This window comes from Anomalospiza imberbis, chromosome 24 (genome assembly GCF_031753505.1).
Source record: "Anomalospiza imberbis isolate Cuckoo-Finch-1a 21T00152 chromosome 24, ASM3175350v1, whole genome shotgun sequence".
Lineage (NCBI taxonomy): Eukaryota > Metazoa > Chordata > Aves > Passeriformes > Viduidae > Anomalospiza > Anomalospiza imberbis.
This window is the reverse complement of record NC_089704.1, coordinates 256,528-280,600: the sequence shown is the minus strand read 5'-3', so window position 1 is coordinate 280,600 and position 24,073 is coordinate 256,528. Positions and strand designations below refer to the sequence as shown.

The 24,073-nt window shown below is 41.7% G+C and overlaps 1 protein-coding gene across 22 annotated transcripts in view; it reads left to right on the top strand.

The window, feature by feature from the left end:
- PRDM10 (PR/SET domain 10) overlaps positions 1 to 24,073 on the top strand; it is a 44,604-nt gene that overhangs the window by 1,822 nt on the left and 18,709 nt on the right. For 6 of the 22 annotated variants that reach the window (XM_068172335.1, XM_068172336.1, XM_068172328.1 and 3 more), the window contains exons 2-12: positions 7,771 to 8,007; positions 9,710 to 9,877; positions 11,456 to 11,515; positions 14,210 to 14,329; positions 15,305 to 15,512; positions 15,895 to 16,136; positions 17,179 to 17,382; positions 19,281 to 19,353; positions 19,976 to 20,093; positions 21,034 to 21,163; positions 23,223 to 23,447. In XM_068172335.1, coding sequence (XP_068028436.1) covers positions 7,870 to 8,007; positions 9,710 to 9,877; positions 11,456 to 11,515; positions 14,210 to 14,329; positions 15,305 to 15,512; positions 15,895 to 16,136; positions 17,179 to 17,382; positions 19,281 to 19,353; positions 19,976 to 20,093; positions 21,034 to 21,163; positions 23,223 to 23,447 — 1,686 coding nt within the window. In that variant the 5' untranslated portion in view covers positions 7,771 to 7,869. Of the gene's footprint in view, positions 1 to 3,971; positions 4,464 to 5,461; positions 5,582 to 6,146; positions 7,136 to 7,770; positions 8,008 to 9,709; positions 9,878 to 9,941; positions 9,966 to 11,455; positions 11,516 to 14,209; positions 14,330 to 15,304; positions 15,513 to 15,894; positions 16,137 to 17,178; positions 17,383 to 19,280; positions 19,354 to 19,975; positions 20,094 to 21,033; positions 21,164 to 23,222; positions 23,448 to 24,073 lie in introns of those variants that run through there. The other 16 variants (XM_068172340.1, XM_068172338.1, XM_068172339.1 and 13 more) reach the window with 14 other exon arrangements.

Here is a 24,073-nt window from a genome sequence, read left to right as displayed (position 1 = left end):
TTTGAGCTGTACATTGCAGAGCTTCAGGAGGGCTCTTACAGGGTCCCTAAATTACATTTAAACTTGGTCTAGGCTATTGACAGTAGTCATAGTCCTGACAGTGAAATGAAGGGTCAGTATTTATGACACACTTTTTGGTACCTCAGCATCAACTTGTCTAGTGTATCATTATATAGTTATATAGTTATGGTTCTTACAGGCCTTTAAAGAATGATCAAGTGCACAGCTGGGTGTGTGAAATGCCTATCAGTGTTTCCCTGTGAGTTTAAATGGGAATAGAGACTATACTGAACTTTTGCTTTCTTCTGACAGATTTTTAATAATTTAGGTTTTTTTCCTTGTAGTTCAGTTAGAAGATGAGATGCTAATGAATCACCAACTGATTTTACAAGCCGATTCTTTGCATCTTTTGTGGACACAATAAAATAATTGGCAGTCTTGAGCCTTCTAATGCCTTCATTTCTAGGAAAAGTAATACAGGAGTGTGTATTGCTCTAGTCTGCCCTTAAATGGAAGACTTCTCTCTGAAATTGTGATGGCTTTTGGCATTTTGCTTCATGGATGCTTCTCTTGTGCAAGAAGAGACAGCTTTATTATCTTGTTTATAGAATGAGATATTGGAGTAATTGTTATTATTATTATCTGATAGAACTGACAATTTGATTTTAGAGAGAAATGGGTCTGTAGTATTGTCTGCTCTCCTCTGGCACCCTTAGTCCTATCCTTTGCAGAATGTCCTTGGATGAGCTCTTCTGGGGTAAATTGCTCTCCAATGAGCAGCCACTTCTAGTGTATTCCTGACCACCTGCAGCTGCTGGCAGCTGTGTACACTGAATTCTATTGGACTTCTAAGTGTATCTAATTAAGTGGGCTGGTTTTTTATGTGAATTTTGTTTGGACTGGAACATTAGATTGGATCTATTTACAACTTTTATCTCCTGCTAGTAAAACATGCAGTTGTTGTATCGTAGCCCTTAAATGGCTCTATATGTCAGTCCTCACCTGTTTGAAGGTGCAGATAGTCCATTGGTTCTCTGGGGTAGTACAGAGCAGCAGCTATTCTGAAGGAGCTATCTCAGGAATGTGTTTTTATGTGCAGAAACAAGGTAATTTTATTTTTTTCAATTTTACAACAGGTGATTTAAATTCAGAGGAGAGGTGCAGGGGATGGAAGAAGGAGAGAGGAAGCAGCACCACCCACTTGTAGGAAGGGAAGAATCCCCTCCAACTGAGTTCTTTCAGAAAGAGTTTACTGAAGAAGGAGAAGGGATGGGAGACAAAAAATTGGCAGGAAGAAGCTGGAGGGGAATGGTTTGTTTTCTTTCAGTAATCCCTAATAGAACCATCTTGAAGGTTGTGTGGGCAGAACTGTAGAAGATGCTGATACAGACATTTATTTTCCTTTTGTGTCATCCTATACTTTAAATGCATGTATTCCCTGCTTCCCTTATTTATCAGACTTCTCTCTCTGAGATTTATCAACCAAATCCTTTAGGAAGGCATGGTCACTGCCTCGAGCAGTTTCAACAGCCATGATATCACAGGGACCTCAGAGGATGAAAGATTGGGAATATAAGAACATGAGGAACATGGCCATAGATTCAGGAAGCTGAGGGTGGGAGGAAGAAATTGGTTGCTGGAGTGGATATGTAGATGTTAAGCAAATGGGAAGAGAGGTGACTAAAGAAGAGATTTGCATATGTAGAAAGTAATGAAGTTGAGTCTTTGCCCACTGAGAGAGAGGACAGTGTGAGAAATACTATATTATACAAGAATTAAGACTCAAGAGAGATGTCCTTGGAGCATCTCTTAGTAGGTGTCTAAACACAGCCTAGGTAGTCCCCAGGAGGATGTTAACCTCTGCTCAGGTTGGATTCTCTCCTGTATTCTGTGGTAGAAATGGATTTTCAGCTACTTACCTGATAAGTTGTGAGAGAGTAGTTACATCAGACTGTTGTGCTGTCACCTTCAGTGCCTGGGCACTGTCCCTTTAGGAAAAGGACTGTAACATGTGATGTCTAGCAGACTGGCCTTGGTCTAAGAGATCTATTCCAGCTCATTGTTGCTTTGATGGTGGATGTGTGTAAGGAGATAGATTCATTATGTACAATGGCAGCAAAGAGTGAGTTGTTGTTTGGGTGAGTTCTTCTATTTATTATATGACAAAATAAATAGAAGCTAGTTTTCCTTTGCGGAGATAAATAATTCTTGCTGTCCCAGCCCTAGTATGATTTCCATTTTTAACTCACCAGTAAAACATTAATAATGTGGTTTTACATTAACTGATTGATAACATTCACACAAAATGCACCAGGACCAGACTTCCTTGCAACAGTATGTTCTTGTGATGAATGGGAATGCACAAGAGGTGACAACAGTCCTGACTCAGTCCTCAATGAGGTTACAAACCTTCTTGCTGCAATGAAAGCATGTTCCTGCTAAAGGATCTCAGGAAATGCAGTGACTCTGGCTTCCAGGCAAACTAGAATAATTAAGTGTGGATGCAGCTTTTTGCAGGCAAATATGATGTTCCTTTTGAGCATAATAAATAATTTTCATGATAAAAGCTGGAGGAAGACTCAGAGTCATAAACCCCCTTTTGTACCGATCTTGCTGCCCTTTCACATGGCTGGGGTGACACACAGTTGTCAGTGAGCTCAGCTGTGGGAGGATTAAGCCAATAGTCCCTGCTGTTATTGCTGCAGGGAACCTCAGGCTATGGCAAGGCTCTTTTACACTGGGGAGTAAATCACATTAGCTGGTTTATGTACCATTATTTTAAAGTGGATTCTCATTTGAGATACTGAGCGGCTTTATTCCTCCCTGAGCAGGGAGGTGGTCTTTTCCCCTTGCTATCTTTTAATATTCGCCCTTTCTCATCCCAGAGAAGGGGCAAAAATAAAAGTGTTTGGCAGCCACTGGCTTGGTTTTTTCAACAGAATGCCCTTAGTGAGCCTCACAGAGGTTGCTGCAGAAGAAGTCCCCAGAGATTTTGTCTCTGTATATTCTTGTGTAGTCACAGCATTGAAAGAAATTGTCATTCTTTAATAGCAAGTTTGCCAAGAAAATACAGTTATTGTTGATTCTAATTTTTTGGTGGTTTTTTTTTCTGACTTTCAGAGCTTACCTTTGAAGCCTTGGGTGAGTTCACTTGGTTTAACTTGTGTTTAAAACACTTAGACATCAAACACAAACAGCAGTGATTTGCTGTTAGTGGTTTTCTCTTACAGCACTGTTCACTCTTGAGTGTTTCGAGGGGATTGTGGAGTTGTGGTGGCTCAGGGTGTCTAATGCTGAGGCAGCAAAGTTAAGAAGGAGATTGCTGTTGGATAGGCAATGAGGCACTTTGCCCCTTTGAGCAGGGCTTTTCCATCCTCTGGAGCTGAATGCAATTCACAGGGAAGCTGCTGGTTTAATAATCACAGCTCCAGAGAAAACACCATCCCACAGGAACAGGAGGGAGGAGCTGGAAAAAAAATGAACTGTCAGACGATGACATCAAGATGCTTTCGAGGCATCAGGAGCAGCAGAGAAGTTTTGTCATTAATGACATTTTCTGGATTGGATGTAAAATACAAAAACTAAATAGAGATAGTTGTAGGTCTGTGACAGCAGCAGGTCCCAGAAGGTGTTGAGAAAAGGAAGGTAAATGTGAATGGTGTTCTGAGACAAAGCTGTGTTGTCCTGAAGGGGTGGTTAATTTACTTGCACAGCTCAGAATAAGCTAATATTCCACTAAAGGAGATATTTCAAAGTCACAGGAGCTGTGCTGGTTCTTGGATCGTGTTATGTCGTGATTCGCACAATATATAGTGACATAGGACTGTCACTGCCTCACCACTGCCATACTGGAATGGTACTGGACTATGTTTGTACTCTTTAGTTATATCTGTTACTGTTCAGCTTGTATCATCACCCAGCACAGACAGGGTGAGGCCTGTTACTTGGGGAGGAAAATGCTGTGTCTGCAGTTACTGTAAATGCTTTAACATCTCCCACTGGCATTGGTTCTTGTTCATGTTTGTGATGCTCATTGGATTGTATGAAAGCATTGGGGTGCTGGTGGAATTTTGGGTGACTGTTAGGTGATGTGTCATAATTGACTCATCTTTCAACTTCCAGAAAAGTAAAAACTTAACAAAAAATATATTAATTATATTTGAGCTAGGCCTCTTATATTTTATAGTGGAGAGAATATAGTTGTGACATACATAACACATAAATTTAACATGAGTTTAAGCAAGGTGTTTGGATTACTGTTTTAGTAAACCTCTACGTGGTTTTTAATTACAAAATGTAGCCTACTTTATGGATACTGATAAAAAAACTGAGTTTATCCTATCACAATGTCTTTTACCTTTAATTATCTTTTTTTTCTTTTAGGATTTCTGCAATTGAGTTTCAATTTCTGTCACACGTATTCTTATGGTAATCCTTTGGACACAGCAGAGCTTCCCGTGTAGGTGTATGTCTTAGTGTTTATTTAGCTTGTCTGAAAATGTCTGATGTGTTCAATACAGTGAGAAAAATCAACAATTGCAAAGGATTATCCATGGGCAAACAGTGTGGAGAGCAAGCAGAGAGCACTCCCTGCATGCCAGTAATTTGGCAATGGTTATGTCCAAAGTTTCACATTTATTTCTCCTAAAAAGTAACCAAAGCTGAGAGAAGACCACAGTGAAATGGTTAAAATTTCAAAATACTGTGGCTATCAGTGTCAGGGCTGTAATGGGTATTGAGAGCAGGATCTAGGGAAGGAAATAAGATTGTGCAGGATTAGCGAGGACGAGCATCCTATGAAAGATCAGTGAGCAAAGTTTGTTTGATCTTCTTGTCATCAGGGTCAGAAAACTTGCTCAGGTGTTGGTGTTTTATGGCAGTTCTATTGTCAGTGCCTTTGAGTAAGATTTTTCCAGCTCCTGGCCTTGACTGCAGGGCTTATTTCACAGCTGAATTTCAACACTTGCTCCTGCCTCCTGTCTTCTGTATTGCCCGTCCCTGGGAGCTCTCTGGGACATGGCCTGTCTCCTCCTGCATTGTCTTCTTTCTTGCACATCCATGTTTCCAGGGAAATGTGCTTTTCAGTGTGTTTTCATGATTGCAGCCGTACTGAGGGAAATGCATACCAGAGATCAATCTTAGGATGAATTTGGAAGTACAGAAGTTGAAAGCATCAGCAAATCCTGCAGTTCCTACTATTGTCCTGTATTGCTGCACAACTGGCTGGGCTGAGATGTTTATTATTTTCATTTCTGTCAAGAACAGCAACAACCAGACTGTTTATAGAATCTGTAGCACTGGGACACCAAATTTGGTTCAGCCTTGTTTTATTTTCCCCCAAGATTTTAAGTTAGTGCTAACTTTCAGAACCATGAAATGACTGTCTTCTGCTTTCCTTTCCAACTTTTTGGTACTTCTTTTTTCAGAGATGAATCTTAGTTCCCAGTTTTGTCTTTTAAAGACCCTGCCTGAACCTTTCAGTCTCCTTTGTACTCAAGTTATAAGTCATCTGTGCCAAAATGACTCTGCAGGAGTGAGTCAGCATCTTTCTTCAGACCTTCAGTGTCTGCTGGTAGGGAAGGTCAGCCAAAAATCCTGCTACTTGTTGCACCATGTGGAATTAGCCAGAACTGTGCCTTTCCCTTAATTCAATTAGTAGGTAATGTAATTGCTTTCTTTTTAATAGGATCAAAAAATCAAACCACTCCAAATTGAAACCTCTAATGTTTGTTTTTAATTTTTAGTTTTCTAAGTAGTTAGGTAATTGATTAAACTATTGGCTACTGTTAGTGCAATTACCTGAATTGGCTCTTGATTAATACTGGCAGTCTAGGAAAAGAGCTGTTGTGGATAAACCAGCTGATGAATATGAACAGGATAGGTGTTAAATTTTGCAAAGAAGTTGTTCACAGTGTGTTACTGACATATATGATGTCACGTTTCGCATGGGTAGAGGTGATCATATACCTGATGTATGTATATATTCTGAATAAAGAACATATACCTGATAAAATGAGTGAAGGAGGTCAGGATTAGATATGAGAAAATCCCTAATTTAATCCTTAATAACATAACAAGTAGCTAGGAGAAAGGTTCCATGTAGGGATGGATGGTATTTATTTATAGATCAGAGCATGTGTGCACTTGGATATATAAATAAATAATATTTATCTGTAAATTGCCCTGACCTTCCACACTTTGAGAACAAGGCTGGTGTTTATCACTCGTAAGTGTTTGCTGCAGTTAATTTGTTCACACTAAGCTCAGGAATTGAGTGCTGGTACATGGATTTAATTTTAATTTTTCTCCTAAGTGCTTTTTGGGGATGTTTTGTATCAAACAATATTAATGGAGATGAGGTTTCTGTCCCTGTATTCCCATAACTGGAGACATTTGGATATAAGAGAAAGTCAGAACAGTTCCTCAGTGTCTGCTTTTGTGGGGCTCATGGGTGCTGGGTTGCTTAGCGTGAGACAGCAAGTGTTAACTCCATTCACCAGTAAAGGCAAGACTTGGTGTCTAGCGATGCCCAGAAATATCTTTCCCACTGTTTTTCTTTGTCTGTATGTAAGTAAGAGGATTTTTTTGCTCCACCACACAGTTCAGTGACATTAGCCTGAGACTTCCCTGCCCTGATGATTTATCCATGCTGGCCAGGCCCAGTGGAACAGTCAGTACTCAGGTCTGCACAGCTTAGTCCTTGCTGGCAAAATCAGGAGGATTCAGAAAGTGCCTGCTGCTTTTTTTACTTCTCCTTATCTGTTTTTCAGTTTGTCAATGACAAGCCAAATGCTAGCATTTATATGGATAAATTATGACTAAAATAATTTGCATTTAAAATGCAAATTAATGAAAGCATCAGCAAGGAGCCTTTTGCTTCCTTCCTGGTGCACAGATGGATACTGGTGTTGGATCAGCCCAGCAAGGTACTGGATATAAAATAAAGTTAATTGGAGTAGCTGAGAAATGAAATGGGCTCAGCCTCATGCTAATTCCTAGCCTGTGATTTAATACAACATTAGAGACGAAGGATTAGGAAGGTGCTGAACCACCAACTCAAACAATCACCTGAGCTGTAAATTACCCTTCTGGGATTGCAACGGCAGATTGAGAGGCCCCAGTAAAATTGCAAGAGGTGAATAAAACCAAGCTTGGAAGCAGTTTGTCAGGATCTTTGAGAATTAAAGTTTCATTGTTCCTTTTTAGTAGTTGGGTATTGTAACACTGTACTGACCTGGGACTGGGGTTTTGTCCAAGGTCAAATCTGTCTGTACATGGAAAACCAGTTGGTGCTCAAACAAAACCTCATTCAGGCAAACTGAGGAACTGATGATGCATCTCTGAACATAGTGTTTTCTTGTAGGAAGCCTCAGGTCCATTTTTTTGCATTATTTATTGATTTCTAGGCCTGTAGGTGCCAGAAGGACAATGAGGAGAAGGTGGTGTGGATGGCCTGTGACCAAGGAAAGACATGCAGGAAGAATTCAGTGTAATCTTTCCGTGCAATTGGTGCAATGATTGATTTGTTTCCTCCTTAATGGGATATGGAAAGTGGTGAATAGTAGGACTTGACCATGCTCAGTGAGATAAGAGTTCTGTTCCCTTGTTCCCATAGCTTAAGGTGTTTGGGTCTTGTAGGAGGTGTTTCTAAAGCCAAACCTGCTTTACTCTGTGTTACTAAAGTGTGGTAGTGGATAATAACAAATCCCTCATAGCTCCATGCCATGTGTCATACTGGTTTTAATGTCTCTGTTCCCTGTTTTTTTACAGCCATGTTGTTGAAGATCACCTTGTCTTCTGGAAGGAGAAACACAATGAACAGATGAATCCCTTCAGCCAGATATTACTCCAGTAGATCTCCTTCTCCTCATGGAGCACACAGGCAGGGAGGAGATGGACTTGAAAGAGGAAAGTCCTCAAGTGTGGACTGAGTCTGCAGGACAGGACCAGAACACTGCTCAGGTGATTAGCCAGAGCTCTGCCTCTGCTTGGGCTGGATCGGGATTGGTGGGGAGGGTTAGTTCCCATTCGGCCCTGATTTAGAGTCTAGAAGCTCAGCTTTGATTTGAGCAGAAATACAAACATTTCTGTGGTGATTTGAGGTTAAAGCTTCAGAAACTGAACTGTGCAAACCACAGCAGTGGAGACACAGAGCTCTGAAATGAGCTGAACAAAACTAAATAGTGGCTATGGAAGTTTCAGTGTCCAACTACATTTATTACCATGTGGGAGAGTAAAGGGTGTTCAGAGTAATGAACAAAATCTGTGCTCTGTGGCAGCTGCTTTTGATGGCATCATTTGAATCGGATGGAACTGTGGGTGGACCTTGGGGAAAGTAATACGAGTAATTTTTTCCAGCCAGACATCTGGGTAATGAGGAAGGGAGAAATATTAATTGTAAGTGACTAATGCAGTCAGGTTCTGCTGTATGCAACTTATCCCTCTGCCTCTGAGACAATACAGCTGGGAATTTCTAGAATTCTGTAAATTGATGTACTCTTTTAAGTATGCTGGAAAAGGGTGCTGCATGGTATTTGACCCACGAGCTGAGAAATCCTGCCTCTCTTAGTAATTTCCAGCTTTGAAATTTGCAAAAAAAAGGCAGTTCTCAATGGCCTGTGTTCCCTTCTCTCTACAATGTGATAATCATGCTGCTGTTTGCACGTGGCAGTTTTAAGGCTTAATGAGAATTTACGGAGTGCTTTCCAAATGTGAAATTGTAGTGTTTGTGAGAAGATTTACTGTACACAATCAGCGCTGAGCATCCACATGGGAGTACCAGGTGTCTTCCGAAGCATAAGCTAAAAAGTGAAACAAAATATGTAACTGTGGTATCATTTTATGTCAAAGAATTTTATGTGACTATGAATACTTGTATTCAAACTAGGTTTCCTGCTCACTGTCAAGTTTTTCCTATGCACTGAAAATGCTTTTCAGCATGTAAAGGATAGCAAAAGTTAAAGATATTCCTGTTTTCACTGGAATCCAGTATTCTGGCTCATTTAATATAGGCCACTGATCATCAGTTATGATCATAATATTCTGGTAAAATGGACTTGTTTAGATTTAAAGTGCAGCCCTAGACGTAACTTGTTCCAGTAGTCCTTGGAATCTGTGCTTAATGTTTTTAGGTATAGGTTTGTTTGTTTAAACAGTTGAATTTTCTACTGATGCTGCACATACATACTATAGGGAAGTAGTCTAATACGCCCTACTGCTGCCTCTGAGAACTGCAATACTATAACTTGAGGAGTATCAGAGTTAATAAATTCCGTTAGCCTCTCATCAGACAGCAAAAATTAGCTCCAAATACAGAACTAGCTGAATGAAGTAATTATCATAAATCCTGAAAGGGATATAAGCATAAAGGGAAACGATATCCCAATGCATTTAATAGATACATCAGTTCAAATATGAACTTGTTCCCTTACAAATTTTCAAAGCGTCATGCAAGAACTAAGTATGAGTGGGTGCCCTTTGTAGCAGTTACATCTTGAGTTGCAATGCAGAGTAAAACCAGACACTGATGGGAGTTGTGTCCAGATTTCTATTGGTAGAATAATTGAGTGAGATTTGAAAGATGTGTTTTTCACTGCATTCAGATTAGTTGGGACACAAGTTCTCTCTGCTTTCCAAGGCACCCCGTGACTCTGGTGCTGTGTCCCCCTGGCCTGAGTTGGTGCGAGTCCAGGATCTGTTTGTTCCCCAGGTGCACTTTGTCCCCGAGGGGGGGGCAGTGGCCCAGATCATGTACAGTGACGAGCAGGAGCGCGGCCCTGCACAGCAGGTGGTTTACACGGCTGACGGCACCTCCTACACCTCTGTGGACACCTCGGAGCACACCCTCGTTTACATCCACCCCGTGGAAGCTACACAGGCACGTGTGGTTCTGAGCCCACCCTGGTTTTGGCACCTAGAAAACACAACAGTCTTGTTTGGGATGAAGGCCAGTTACCAGCCAAGTGGTATGACTGGAAAATAGCAGGCAGTCGCTCCCAGCAGTTTTCTCTGCCCACTGCTGAGCAGGGACTTCATGCTGTTCATTTGTCTGATGTGCAAATCTGCTTATCAAAGGATGGTGAGGCTATGAATTATGAAATGCTGGTTACTTCACTGAAGGTGGATGAGATTATAATTTACTCAAAGGCGTTTTCCAGAACAAGGATACTCTCACCAGAAGTTCTACCTCTTGTATCCAGTAAAAAGCTAAGGGCCATCTATGTTCCTTCTGGAAGCATCTTTGTTTAGTGTAGTACAGTTGTCATAATTGATAGTTACAATAACAGTCATGTCTTTTTGCAGAGCATCTCTCTTTATTCAATGTAATTTTGTGGTCTCTGCAGGGTTGCTGATTTTATAGACCTTTTATATTAATTTTCTTCTGCATAATCATATCAAATAGCCTTTATTCCCTTGCAGCACGTGTTTATATGGGGTCAATATGCTATGCATCTCTGCCTCTGTGTGGACGGATTAAAAAGGAACAGGCTTGCTTTGTCCAGAGTGTTTTATAAAATCTTTGCTGACAGGGCAGATTAACTGTGCTTCAAAGTGCATGTACCTGACACCCCCGTCATGCTGGCAGGGCCTCATGTGGCACAGTGTGTCTTGTGCAGCTCTCAGCTGTCCCAGAAAACCAGCTTCTATGTGAAGGGATGTCCCAAGAGGATATCTCCCAGGAAGTTACTGGCCAACTAACTCCCAAAACTCTGAATGCTGTCATTGTGTCAAAAGATGTGTAGTATTCAGACACTCTTCTGCATCTAAGATGAAATTATCACAGTGCTAAAGGAATTTGTATTATACCATGCTTTATTTTATTGTAGCCAGGCTGCTGCAAGCTCAGATATTTCAAATTTGGGCTAAGTAAGGCTGGCCTCAGTCAGTCCTTAGTCTTGCTTTTCCTGGGATTCTGTCAGGGCTGTTCTTGCAGAATATTGAAGTTGGCACGGCTTCTATGAAATTAAACAGCATCTTGGCCATATCAAAGTCCCCTATAGGATGTGCATGGTAGTTCCTCAAAAGAAAGCATGCAGCAGTCTTGTGAATTTTCAGGAAGAAACAGCTCACAGTTACCTTCTGTCCTGCTTTTAAGTGTTACACATTAAGGGCATAGATAGTGCTATTGAATTTCATCCTGTAGGTTTTATCAAATCAACAACTGACAAAGTGATTTTGGTAAATAAAAAAAATAAAACCTGTGAAAGGCTTCAGCTGTACAGATGCAAACTGCTTCATAAATATATTAACTCTTTATGGAGCATTGCCTAAATTTTAATTTCTATGTATGTAGGTCTACTTGGGTAAGTTGAAGTAGTTTGCTGTGGTAACAGGCAGGTTAGAAGCTGACAAAGGCTCAAATGTGGGTTGTTTCATAGTGGCAGGGTAACTTTTGTGTGAGTTGGGAGTAAAAGCCCCCATGGCTGGTTTGATAAGCCTTTTTCACTTTGTCTAGACTCTGTTTACAGATCCGTCCCAAGTGGCTTATGTCCAGCAGGATGCTACCACCCAGCAGGTAAGGAAGAGATATTATTCATTTTGGGCCTAAAATTATGAGGGAACAGTTAGGGAAGGTAAAGGGACATTCATGTGGTGTGGGAGGGTAATGAGCTGTGTCTGAAGTTGTCCAGTGACAATTTTAGTCTTGTGCTGTCACCCTGATCAAGACCAATGACCACCTTGAGCATGAATGACAGTAAAAGTAAAGAATTGTTTTTGAGTTTGTTCTCTTTAATTAATATTCAACAAAAATTCTAATTTACTGCCCCAGATAGCATGAAAAAATCTTTAAACAGTGTCCCTGCAACAGATGTGGCTGATGTCATCTGAATGCACCATTTTGGAAAGGCGGGGTTTTCAGTTGTCCTCATACACATTCTGATCGAAATGCCTTGGAGTCCACAGAAGGCTGTTGAGGGATAGAAAAATTGGATTAAATTCTAGTTTTACTAGAAATGTCACAGGAAATTAAGTGTGAAACCTGAAGTTCAGTGACTGGCTCCCTTATCAGGTGTGCTGGGCTTGCCAGTGTGAGGTGGGCTGGGAAGAGAATAAAACTGCCGCCTGTGTTTATAAGGGAGTAATGTTTTTTCCTTATTCTTTTTACATCCATCATGGATGGGGAAGTTTTGTTATTAACTCCTACTGGTATCTTTGGGGACTGGGCTGTGGTAATCAGCTGTAGACAGGTGCTTTCAGATCTGTGGTTGGAATTGTCTGCTTGTCGTCAACTTAAAATTATTACTGCTTGGTGGGTCTTTAATAACGTGTGTGAATGGATGTACTAGATCTGAATCATCAGCAAAGCCATCATTAAAATGTGTGTTTATTGACAGTCTTGGGGCAGAGTGAGGGATTGAATCTGTGCTGAAAGCAAATTTTCTTGCTAAAGAACCTTCTAAATGGTTGAGGCACAGATGGGAAGCAATGACTGACACAATGAAGGTGTTACCTGTCTTCTCATTCTTTTCATTCTCTGGTGTTTTGTTCTGGAATTTTTTACTCCATCAATTTCCCTGCATTAAGAAGCCAGAAATTCCTGTTTAATTGTCTTAAAGCTCATTTAACAAATATATGATTAATTTAAAATAGAGATTGTTTGTGTGCAGTGCATATGGCAGTTACAACAGAGGTGATCTGCCATTATTATTCCAGAAGAACTTGCCTGTGTGTCCTCAGCCTGTCTTCCATTCCAACACAGTCTGACAGCAGTCCTAACATATATATTAATTTTTTGGTGAATGGTTAATCCCTCATTATACCAACTCCTGCCTTTGCAGCTGATTTTACATTAGCATTTCATGTGGGACATCCCTGAACTGACAGCTAAAGATAAAATGATAATTAAAGCTCCTCTTGTCTTTCAGAAGAAACTTTATTGTAGAAAGAAAGTGAGAGGTTTATAAAAATAATGCCCATAATCCATGCAGTGCCTGACATGGAAGTACAAGTAAGGGTATGTTTGGTGTGATTAGTAGTAGGCAATGCTAATAGGGGGTACAAATAGATCCAAGTCTATGTGACCCTCTCCTTGCTGGCACACTGGAGGAATGATGATGCCTCTTTGTTGCCACTTGGCCTCAGATTTGTCAATACCAGACTGTCATGGTGGTTTCCTCCTCACCGTGGCACCATTCCCTGAAGTCCTTTTGCTGTTGTTTTACAGGAGTTTCATAAATTGCTCTTAGTAACTCTTTAAACAAAGCAACTAGTTTGGAGTACTAAGACCAAAGTGCTTACGCTATGGATTTTGTTGTCTGCTCCCTTGCTACTGGCCCAATTCACTATTCCCAGTTTTATCTGATATTTATTAAGCACTCTGCAGAGAGGCAAGAGCTTGGATTTTAGCATAAAAGCTGCTTAACAGTCAGAGACACAAACCAGAAGCCACACGATATCAGCTGTAGAGAAGGATGAAAACTCACACGAAATAATGGTGCAAATTCCTGTATAGGTAAGCAGGAAACAAAAGGCAGGAAAGGTGATTCCTAGGGGTCTTAGTTGTGCTTTGTTTTATTGCTGAATGGATGAGAACAGTGTAATATGAATTAATTTGGTTGTTACAGCACAAAAAAAGGAGTATGTAAACAAAAATGTATAGTGACCAGATGTAAAGAAAAATAATTGTTGGGATCCTCTTGTTTGAAAGCTCGATCTTCTCATGAGGTCAACACACCATCTTGGTTTTTTATGGATTCTGGATCACAGAATCACAGAATGATTTGGATTGGAAGGGACCTTAAAGTTCATCTAGTTCTAAGCCCCTCAGCCATCAGCCGGGTTTGCTTGAGGAAAGGAAAAGTCAAAAACAGAGGAAATGTTTTTTAGTCCTTCTTTACACCTTCCCTTAAAAACGAAAGTAAATTTGGGTGTAGAGGAAAAGAGACCCCAAATCGCTGGTTTTACCAAGACCTAAAGAGCTCCTAACATCTGTTTTTAGTGCAATTGAACCCAGGACCTTAATTTAAAAATGTGTAATAGGTACTTCAGAATTTGTGAAGTCTATAAATTTGAAGTCTTTCCTTTTGTCCCAGGAGCTGCAGGTTCTGTCCAAGCCCATCAGCCCTGTTTGAACCCCAAAAATCATGGGAATGCAGCATTTTTTGAGTAGTGTGCAGGGCTCAAGGGAGCTGTGCATGCCGGGCCCTGCCCATGTGTTAAGTGACTGATGGAAATACTGCAGTGCTAAAATGAGTGCCTGTGATTTTAGGTAACTGTGCTCTTGCCTGCTGCTGCTCAGAGCATGAATCCCACCAACCTGTCCGTGCTCGGCAGCGTGGCTGACCCCCCGCAGCCAGTGGCTCTGGAGCAGGGGCCACAAGCAGATAGAGTAAGTTGCCAGGCACCCTTTCCTTTTTCATGTACAAGCGCACTGATTCCATTGCTCCATCATCTCTGGGGATGAAATGTGGCTAAGTGATATGGGAGGAGATGTGAGAAAGCTGTAGTGCAGATTTGTACTGTCTTCCCTAGTCTCACCGTGGAATGTGGGATATCTCACCGTGGGGTTTAGGATATCATATATTTAATGTACAGAGAAACCTGTTTCACAGATGGTTCTGTGAGCAGCCACCTTAAAATTCTGTCAGCGCTGAAAAGTGAAGTTAACAGAAGGTGTAGTGCTGACTGTCGCAGCAACATCCACTGGGTTTGCTTGCCAGTATTTTCAGGCAGCTCTGCTGCGTGTAATATTTCATGTTCTCTACCCGAGAATCCTGTGTGGGTGATGGAATATGCACCAAACTTCAAATGTTGCAGTTCTTTCAATGAAGAAAAGGGCTAAACTTGAAAATTAGTGGAAGAATGCAATGCCCTCAACTGTTCTTCATGTTCCATAGTTTATATCTAGTCTCCACATTACCCCATCCCATACTGACCTCTACCTTTTAACTCTGGAGATTGGTTTTGTTGGATTTTAAAGAGAAGATTGTGTGCTGAAGTGCAGGATTCTCTCACTTGTACAAAATAAATTTAAATACAGCTTTAGGCTCTAGGTAATATCCACAGAGCCTGGACTCGGTTTTAAACTTTCTGCAAGGGTCAGCAACTTCCTCTGAGTTCAGTTTCTTCTGAGAACTGAGTCCTTGGCAGGATATAGCCAGGGAGTAATACAGGTGTTTTGAGTCAGGCCATCAGCAGCAGCCAGTCATGCAAAACATCCCCTGGCAGTCTTTTAGCACCTTCCCTTGTCCTCCTCTATATTACAAGAGGCAGCAGGAAGGGTAGACTAGCAAGGACCTTCATTGCTTGTCCTTATGGTTTTCTGCATGAATCAGCTTGAATTGTTTGTGAATTCTCTCCTCAGGCATCATTACCGGTGCATAACCAGGTGTTACCTCCTATGGAGGCTGTGGATGGTTCTGATCCTTTAGCACCTCTGCAGAATCAAATGGAAAGGATAGAAACAAAGGAGGAAGATGATGAGGATGAAGATGAGGATGAAGATGGGGAAGACACTGACATGGATGAGTGGGATCCAGATCCACCTCGACCCTTTGATCCCAATGATTTGTGTAAGCATGTGCAGTCATAGGTAGTGTACTACCTGCTCCCCCCTTTTTTTTTTCCCTCTCCATTAGACCTTTAGTAAAGAGAGGCAAAAACCATTCAGATTTTAGCAGTGATGAGTAAGTGTGAATCTTGATTCCCAGAAATGTGAATGCAAATTGGGCTGCTTGACTGAAAAGACAAAATTCTGTCTTTAGTGAAGTCTCTGAGCTGATTTGTTCTTATTTTGCTGGACACTGGCCTAATATTTTAAAATGTAGACAGACTATTGGCATAAGTGTTTTCCCACAGCTGAGCCAAAGATGTTTAGAGAGAGATAAGGCTGTCTCTGAGCTGGTGTGTGAGTGTCTGCCTAAAAGTCATGTCCTCTCTGCCTTTGTGTTGCAGGGTGTGAAGAGTGTAATAATGCACATCCCTCAGTGTGTCTGAAACACGGACCTTTGCATCCCATCCCAAACCGGCCTGTGCTGACCAGGGCGAGGGCAAGCCTTCCCCTGGTGCTCTATATAGACAGGTTTTTGGGAGGTGTGTTCTCCAAAAGGCGCATCCCAAAGCGTACACAGTTTGGACCTGTGGAAGGACCCCTGGTCAGACAGACTGAGCTCAAAGACTGCTATATCCATTTGAAGGTAAGGGTGAGAAAAGGGGAAATCAATTTGTGCCTAAGCTCTAATTTTCATTAATTTGTCACTCTACCTTCGTCAATTCACTAGAGATATTTTGTTACTTCTATCTCTGACTGTAACTAAGAAATACCCAGATTGTTTTGGCTTCAAATCTGCTCTGTTATTCAGGGTGACACACTAATCCTGGTGAATGTTCTGGCATTATGGAGATAGGATATATACATATATACACACGTATATATAGGGTGCATAACAGGGAAGGCTGTGAATCACTCTCACATGAGCTGAAGCAACAGCTGGACGTAAAAATAGCAGCCCCTTCTAAGGATGTTCTGCAGCCATTCTTTTGTGCCATGTTGTAACCTCAGTTCAAAATATTTTTCTTACCTTTCTATTCATAAGATGTAGGGGAGATGAGATATTTTTATGCCTTTCCTCTTGCCAAGTAATTGGTATGGGGTTAAATGGATTTGAATGACTTTTATCCATTTATTTACTGGTTTCACTCAAAAAAAATTGGTCCTTTATGTGTTGGAGTTTAGATCCACAGGCTTAGGAGGGCTCTGGACAGTGTCTGACAAGCAAGTTGTGACCATAGGCAGATTCAGCAACCAAGAGAAGTTCAGCTAAAGAAATGCTGCTTCCTGCTTGAGGGAATGTCATGACTCAAGAAACGAAAGGAAAAGTGGGTCTGCCAATTAGAAACTTCCAACTGATGTTTCTGTACCCTACTAAAGCTACAGCTACTTGTATGTCATTTGTTATAGTCACTTGTTCATACGATGCCTGACCCCTTTAATGACTGATTCTTGGCCCTGAAAGCCTTGGAAGGATCCGTTGTGCCTCCCTAGTTAATCTTTACCTGTTGCTAAATATTTTTCTGCCTGTTTCTGGATCCACGTTAGTAAAGAGAGAAAATTAGCTATGCCTTCATTGCTTCCCTAATGTAACAGTTGCATGGGCACAGTAGTTTTCTTAGTAACTCAAATTCTTTTGAATGTGCTGCCAGGCAGTTACAGTCACATGTAATTGGATTTTGCTACAGGTTTCTCTTGATAAGGGTGACAGAAAAGACAGAGATTTGCAAGAGGACTTGTGGTTTGAACTTTCCAGTGAGGCTCTGTGTAACTGGATGATGTTTGTGCGTCCAGCTCAAAACCACCTGGAGCAGAATCTGGTGGCCTATCAGTACGGCCACCACATATATTACACCACCATTAAAAATGTGGAGCCCAAGCAGGAACTCAAGGTATGGCATTGCTTGTGTGTCAGGATTCTCTTCTTCTACTGAACCTTAAAAGTTGATCCCTAATAAGTGCCACAAACAACTGATGTGAATAGTTTTAGAGCTTTTTTCCTCTGAAAAAAGCCTGTCCTGAATTGAATGTCACTGAAGTCAGTAAGTAGTTAGTCACCAATATATGCATTTTAATGAGCTTTGGCTCATGAGGAAGTTTAAAATAAAAATAGGTAAATTTTTTGTCTCTCCCTGTCATGCTTTGCACAGCATATATTTTGCTGATACAATATAATTTTTATTGCAGCAATCATATTTTTTCAAATTCTGGACACCCTTTCCAGTTAGCCTTGTGTGTTCCTGGCTTGTTTTCTGATGCCTTAAGTGAATGTGGTCTCTCCTTTTACCTGGCTTTCCTGGAGTTTTTGAGACTTTGCATTTGAAAAATGATAGTGCGATTTCCCTGTGGTTTGCCTTTTGTTCCCTCTAAAAATTTATTGATTACGTTGAGCTCAAAGCAGCATGGCTGGCTGAGATGGCCTTAATTTTCAACATTTTTTGGGGCACTGTTGGGGGACCAAAACAATTTGATATCAGGAAATGTTGTTGTTCTTCAAATATCTTCTTGCATGTAGATTTCAACAATTTGTCTGGAAAAACAATTGTTTAGTAAGTGCACTTAGTAAATCGGGGCAAAAGCCTACTTATACCCTTTAAGAGCAGGACTGTCTGAAATCAGTCCTTAATTTTTTTAAGCTGAATTACTGGAAATCTTACAAATCCATTTAAAGTGTATTCAAACACCATTTTGTCAACAGTTTTTAAAACAGTTTGAAATCAGACTTTAAATCTGTACAGACCTCCCTGTGGGAGCATATTTTTTCTTGCTTTATGTGTTAGTAGTGTCTTTTGGGGTAAAATGGCTTGCTAACTGAAAGACTTGGGATCTTGATTTCTTCCCCAAGTGGATGTAAAGGCATTCATGCACATTTTGTCCAGAGATGAAAGTAGCTGAAACTGGGAAGTTCTGATTTGCCTGCCAGGTGTGTGGTCCAGGAGCTCCAGGCTTTCATCTTTGTCCAGCTGGTGAGATTCCTGCAGAGTGACACACTTGCTGAAGAGTCCTTGAAATCCTACTCACCTTTGCCTGTGGCCCACTGCAAGCTCAAACTTGTTTGAGTTTTTTGTGATAAAAATGTTAATGCCTTCTTTGAGAAAGATTTTCTAAAATCCACTCTTTTTCATCAAACAAATGAAATGATGGAAGAATTCTCATCTAAATGTGAGCATCTGCTTTCAGGCTTTAATAAACTTTGTCTTCCTGCCTCTTGTGGTTGCCTTTGCTGAAGGCTTGAATTCCTTGTATGACAAAAGTGGGTCTGTCATGCTGGCGCCTGGCAGATCTTTGTTTTGGGAAGCAGGACCATATCGCTCCAATCCTTCAGAAACTCAGAAGCATTTTAAATGAGGCTATGTGGATGGTGCTGCCTATTGTCTATGTAAGGAGAGAGGAAAGAAATGGGAAATCCCCCAAATTAATAACATTTCCATTCCTCTTGGTACAAGTATCAGTACTCCAATGACATCCTTCCTTTACAGTCATGTAGCTGGGTTTGAAGAGATTAATCTTACTTCCTTTAGAGCTACTGGAAGCCATGTGCAAGATAAACATTGGTGTTAGGAAGCTAGACCTTAAAATTAAATGGATGTACTTCCTGAACAAAGCTCTTTCATTCCTCAGTGGGGCCACATTGATCTTACCAGACTTTATTATTGAGGATGGAAGGAGCAATAAGAGTTAGTGGTTGAGACCAATGAAGTAAATGTATTGCTTAAAACCCATTTTCAAATAAATTTCCATTAGTTTTGGCTCCACCTCAGTGTCCTGTTACCTTGTGCTCCTGCTACAGGTGTGGTATGCTGCCTCCTACGCTGAGTTCGTGAACCAGAAGATCCATGACATAACTGAGGAGGAAAGGAAGGGTAACTTGGGATCTTCTGCTTTCAGTGTGGTGGTGGTTGCGAGTTGCACTCCTTACTTTCAAGTATATCGCCTGTATAGTGCTCCCAAATTTCTGCTAGGTTGGGAAAAGTTAAACCAGATCTAGATTGTGTTCTTGGGGCTTATTTCCAATAACTATTCTCATGAGACTATTACCTTAATTTAAGCCTTTACTTCAGTTTCTGGGAAGCATTAGGTTGCTTTCTCCCAGGAAGAGGTCTGTTTCTGTACTCACTGACTACTGTGTGCCAGCTTTAGATTTAGAAATTTCCCTTGATCTCCCTTAAATTATACCAGAAGCACAATCCTGTAGGTGCTCTTCCATACAAGGGTGAATTTCAGAATCCCCCTGAATTTCTAACAGTGTTGATACTCCATGGGAATTGTCCCCAGTGATCTTTCTGTGTCTCTGTGATGAGCTATGGTCATGGCACAATGCAGAGGACATAAAAGTAAAGACCAGTGGAGCAGGGCTGAGTATTCTGTGGCCTGTCTAACCTTCAGGGGAGAAATCTGGACCACAGAGCATGGAGAGGCTGGGGGCAAAAAAATTAGGTGTTTAATTGGTGATGAGTGAAATGGTGTTACTGACATTTCTGACAGTGCTCAGGGAGCAGGAAAAGAACTGGCCGTGTTATGAGTGCAATCGGCGTTTCATGAGCTCAGAGCAGCTCCAGCAGCACCTCAACTCCCATGACGAGAAGCTGGACTTCTTCAGCAGGTACTGACAGCCTTAGCTTCGCTTGTGGATCACTGTGGTGCTTCACCAAACATGCAGAAAGGAGGGGCTTTCTCCTGCAAATCTTAGTGACCAACTCAGGAGAGATCAGCTCAGCACCAAAAGGAAAAATCATGGCAGCAGGAGGCTGATTGGTATAAGAGACTCTGTGAAACAAGTAGCTTGAGAGAAATAAATAGTCTGTTGAAATTAGTGAGGGTTTTTTTGTTTTGTTTTTCTTTTGACAATGACTTTAAATATTTGTAATGTTTCAGTATCACAGTATTGAAACACTGTGTTTCTCAGAGATATGGAAGTACAGAGCTTGGAAAACAAGGCTTCTAGTGCCTCATTGTGCCACTGGCAAGATAGTTTATCCTGACTTATGAAAAACTGAATCTACAAACACCTGTCACAGAGCAGAAGATATTGGTGCATTCTTTCTCCTGAAATGTAGCAAGTGACTCTGTTTTGTTTTGCTTTTTTGACACAAAATAGTTCCCTTCTGTTTAGTGCCTGACATCAACGGCTGAGTGCTTTTTGGGGAGGAATGTTATGGCTTCAGATTTTAAATGGGTTTCCTTGTGCACTTGTTCCATCATGCTGAAAATGCTTCCAGCACAACATAAACTGGGGTGTTAGAAGAAGTCTGCCATGGCAGAGGGCTGGACGGGAGCAGATAGTCCTCTTGGTCCCATGATTGCTGATAGAAATTTTAGTGTGTTCTGAACCTTGGCTTCTCTTAAAGCACAAAATAAATAGATACCAGCCAGAAACCCACTGTTTTTGCTGCCAGAATTTATTCAGTTTTTATTACTTACTGCATCATTGTTGCTGAGTTGAATGGGTAAGTAGAAATACTGAGAAAGAAAGCATAAAATCAATGGAGAATCCAAATTAGTATTTTTTTGTATCTAACCTGGAGCACTCCTGTATCTTGCAGAACCAGAGGCCGAGGTCGTGGGCGAGGAAAGAGGAGATTTGGACCAGGCAGACGCCCTGGGCGCCCTCCCAAATTCATGCGCATGGAAGTAACCAGTGAAAATGGTGAAAAGTGTGAAGAAGGAACACAGGTATATTTTTGGAGATGGGGGAAAAAAATAGCACATGGAATGTAAACTCCTGACTAAAAGAATTTGGGGCATCAGTGCAAAGTGAGGGTGTGCTTTGGACTTACCCATGAGTAGTTCTTGGTTTCTAGCTGGACTTCTCTGCCAGGAGAGCACACTACTTCCCTACTATAGAACCCGTAAAATCATTTGGATTTCTGCAGCAAGTTTCACTCCAAAGCGCTTAGCAGTGAGGTAGGTTATTGCGACAGTTCAGCAGCCTTACAGAAGTAATTTAAACAGTAAAACTGTAATAGGAGTTTAGGTTCCTATTTGTCCTTTCTGGAATGTGAGATCAGCCTGCTCTTAGAACTGTTGCTGGTAGAATTAAATCAGTTTGAGATATGATTCTCTATGATGTTTTAATAATAACAGAAGGGCCTCCTGTCGGCAGGCTTATTGCAAAACGTTCTTTTGCTTGTAGCTGTTGGTTATATTCTGCAGGGGTGTAATATAATGCATTTAAGTAAAAAACTAAATTCTCTGATGCTGACCATGCTTAGGTTACCACTTCCTTTTATGAGCAGTAACAGGAGTGATCAGTGCTCTGGTTTATAACTTAGCTGAAAGCTGATATCTGGAGTGGTAATTTTCCTCTGGCTCCTCACTGGGTCATGGCTCTGTGTTGACTCAGAGGGAGGAATGTATACTCTGCCTGTGAATTCCTGCTGCAATGCCCTAAATGCTGCATTAGGTGCAGGCAGTTGTGAGCTCACCCACTCTACAGGCTGACATGGCCCATGCTAGCCTCATTTAGACAAATAAACCTAATGCTGGTCCCAAGCCCTTCACTCTGGGGAGATAGTGCTTGCTGGGCGCAGTCTCTGGAGTGGAGTCTCTGTGAGTGGTCTCTGGACTGGAGGTTCCTTGTGTCCTGCCAGCTTGGAGCATGGCCCAGAGCTGGCTCACGTGTGTCTGTGCAGTGGGATAGGATGATGCCCCAAGCCCTTGGAGTTCTGCTCACCTTGCTAAAGCTGGGCACGAGTTCTGCCTGGGAACTGGAGAGTCAGGATGCTGAGAGCACAGCTGAGTGTCAGCAAGGTGGAAATTTGCCACCCAGACCTGGGCTGGACACTGAGATATTGTATTGTTTACTAAGGGTCTCTTTCTGGTAAGTACTCACAGTTTGTAAGGGCCTCATTCCTTGGTTTTCTTCTCCCACACCCGCTTTTCTGTTTTGACAGCACCAGCCTTCAGCTGACATAATTCAAAATTAATTCTGGTGCTGTGTTTCCTAGCTTGTGCTTTTAAGTTTCTTCAGTTGCATTACGTGGTGTAAAATAAGGATCTGTGTGTGGGGTTTTTTTTTTGTAATAGAAGATGATTCCATTCCAGAAGAGTTATTGGAACTCACAGGGAAAGAATGTAGACTTTTGGCATGTGCTTCCTGCTCCCAACACGTCCCTTTAATGCTAATGTGAAAGGGGAGGAAAAACAGCTTTGTGTGATATATGGAAGTGATGTGCGCAGAGCTGGAAACTGGATTAAAAAAAACACATAGCGCCCAGCATGATCACCTTGTTTGTCACTCTCCAGTTTGGCACTCTAGATAGTTCGTTAGAAAGGAGAAGACACTACAGAATGACACACTTGTTTCAAAGTGACAACAGTTTCCACAAGACAGAAATTCTCTCCTTTCTTGGGTTTGCACTAATCGCTTTGTTTAACGTGGAAATAGTCCTGAGTGCAGAAAAGCCTTGTTGGCTATTATCTGGCTAATCGGCTGGATAATGCTAATTGTCTGTAGCTGATCAGAGAAAGGGATGGCCCATGGAGAGTCACCTACCTGCAGCTCTGCCTCCCTGGTGCTCTGGGTGACGCTCCTGTAGGTGAAGGTGATGTGCCGAAAGCAGCAGTGGACACAGTAGGAGAACTGTAGGAGTTAGTGTAGACACTACACTACGCTGTTTTGTTTATAGTTTGTGATTAAATATCTACCAATCTTGTTGTCTGCTGAGTGTTATCAAAGTGTTTTTCAGTGGGTGGGGGGAATAATCACTGGTTGTATGATTTGCAATTTCAGGACTTGCTGCATTTTTCCAGCAAGGGGCAGTTTGATGAGGCCGGACAAGCCCCACTGAATGGGCTGGAGCAGCAGGAACAGACTCCGGTGCCAACAGAGCCACAGGCAGCACTGGAGCAGCAGGAAAACCATGTGCTCCATGTTCAGCCACAGCACGAGGGGAACATGGTGCCCACGCAGAGCACCATGACAGCAGATGACATGAGGCGAGCAAAGCGCATCAGGGTAAGCACAGAGGATGGGGGATCACATCCACTGTAACCCAAGGAATGCCAGGCCTGCCTGCCAGGGCCAGCTGGTCCTCCTTTCACTGTCGTATCCATTCCCAAATCTCAAATAAAGCATCTCATTCCTAGCAGGTTTCTTTGCACTGAGAGGAAGACAAATCTCACATAAAGGACCAGTATCTCATAGGTGTTAGTGAGAACTGGTCAGGAGGTGCAGCTGACTGAATTCCATCACTGTAATTCTTGCATGGAAACACAGTCCATCCAAACTGGCAAGCAGGGGTGCTTCAAATAACTGGCAGAATCCTGGTGCTGTGGCACAGACTAATGACTTGCTCACAGCACCATCTGTGTCTCTCAGAACTCTCTTGCAAATAATTGCCAAAAAGGAACCACAACCTCAGTTTGGATCCACTTAGATGATGATGATACTTAGTGATAAAGTCCTTTCTTGGTGTAGAAAACCCTGCCTTTGAGAGTAAAACCTGTGTTAAGAGCAAACACTTTGAGCCTGAGCTCCATGTCAACTGGCTGAGCTGGTTTTTCTCTACTATGTGTGGGAGGGAAATGATTCAAGCAAATAATCCTTGAAGCTTTGTAACTTAGATCAGTTTATTTAGCTTA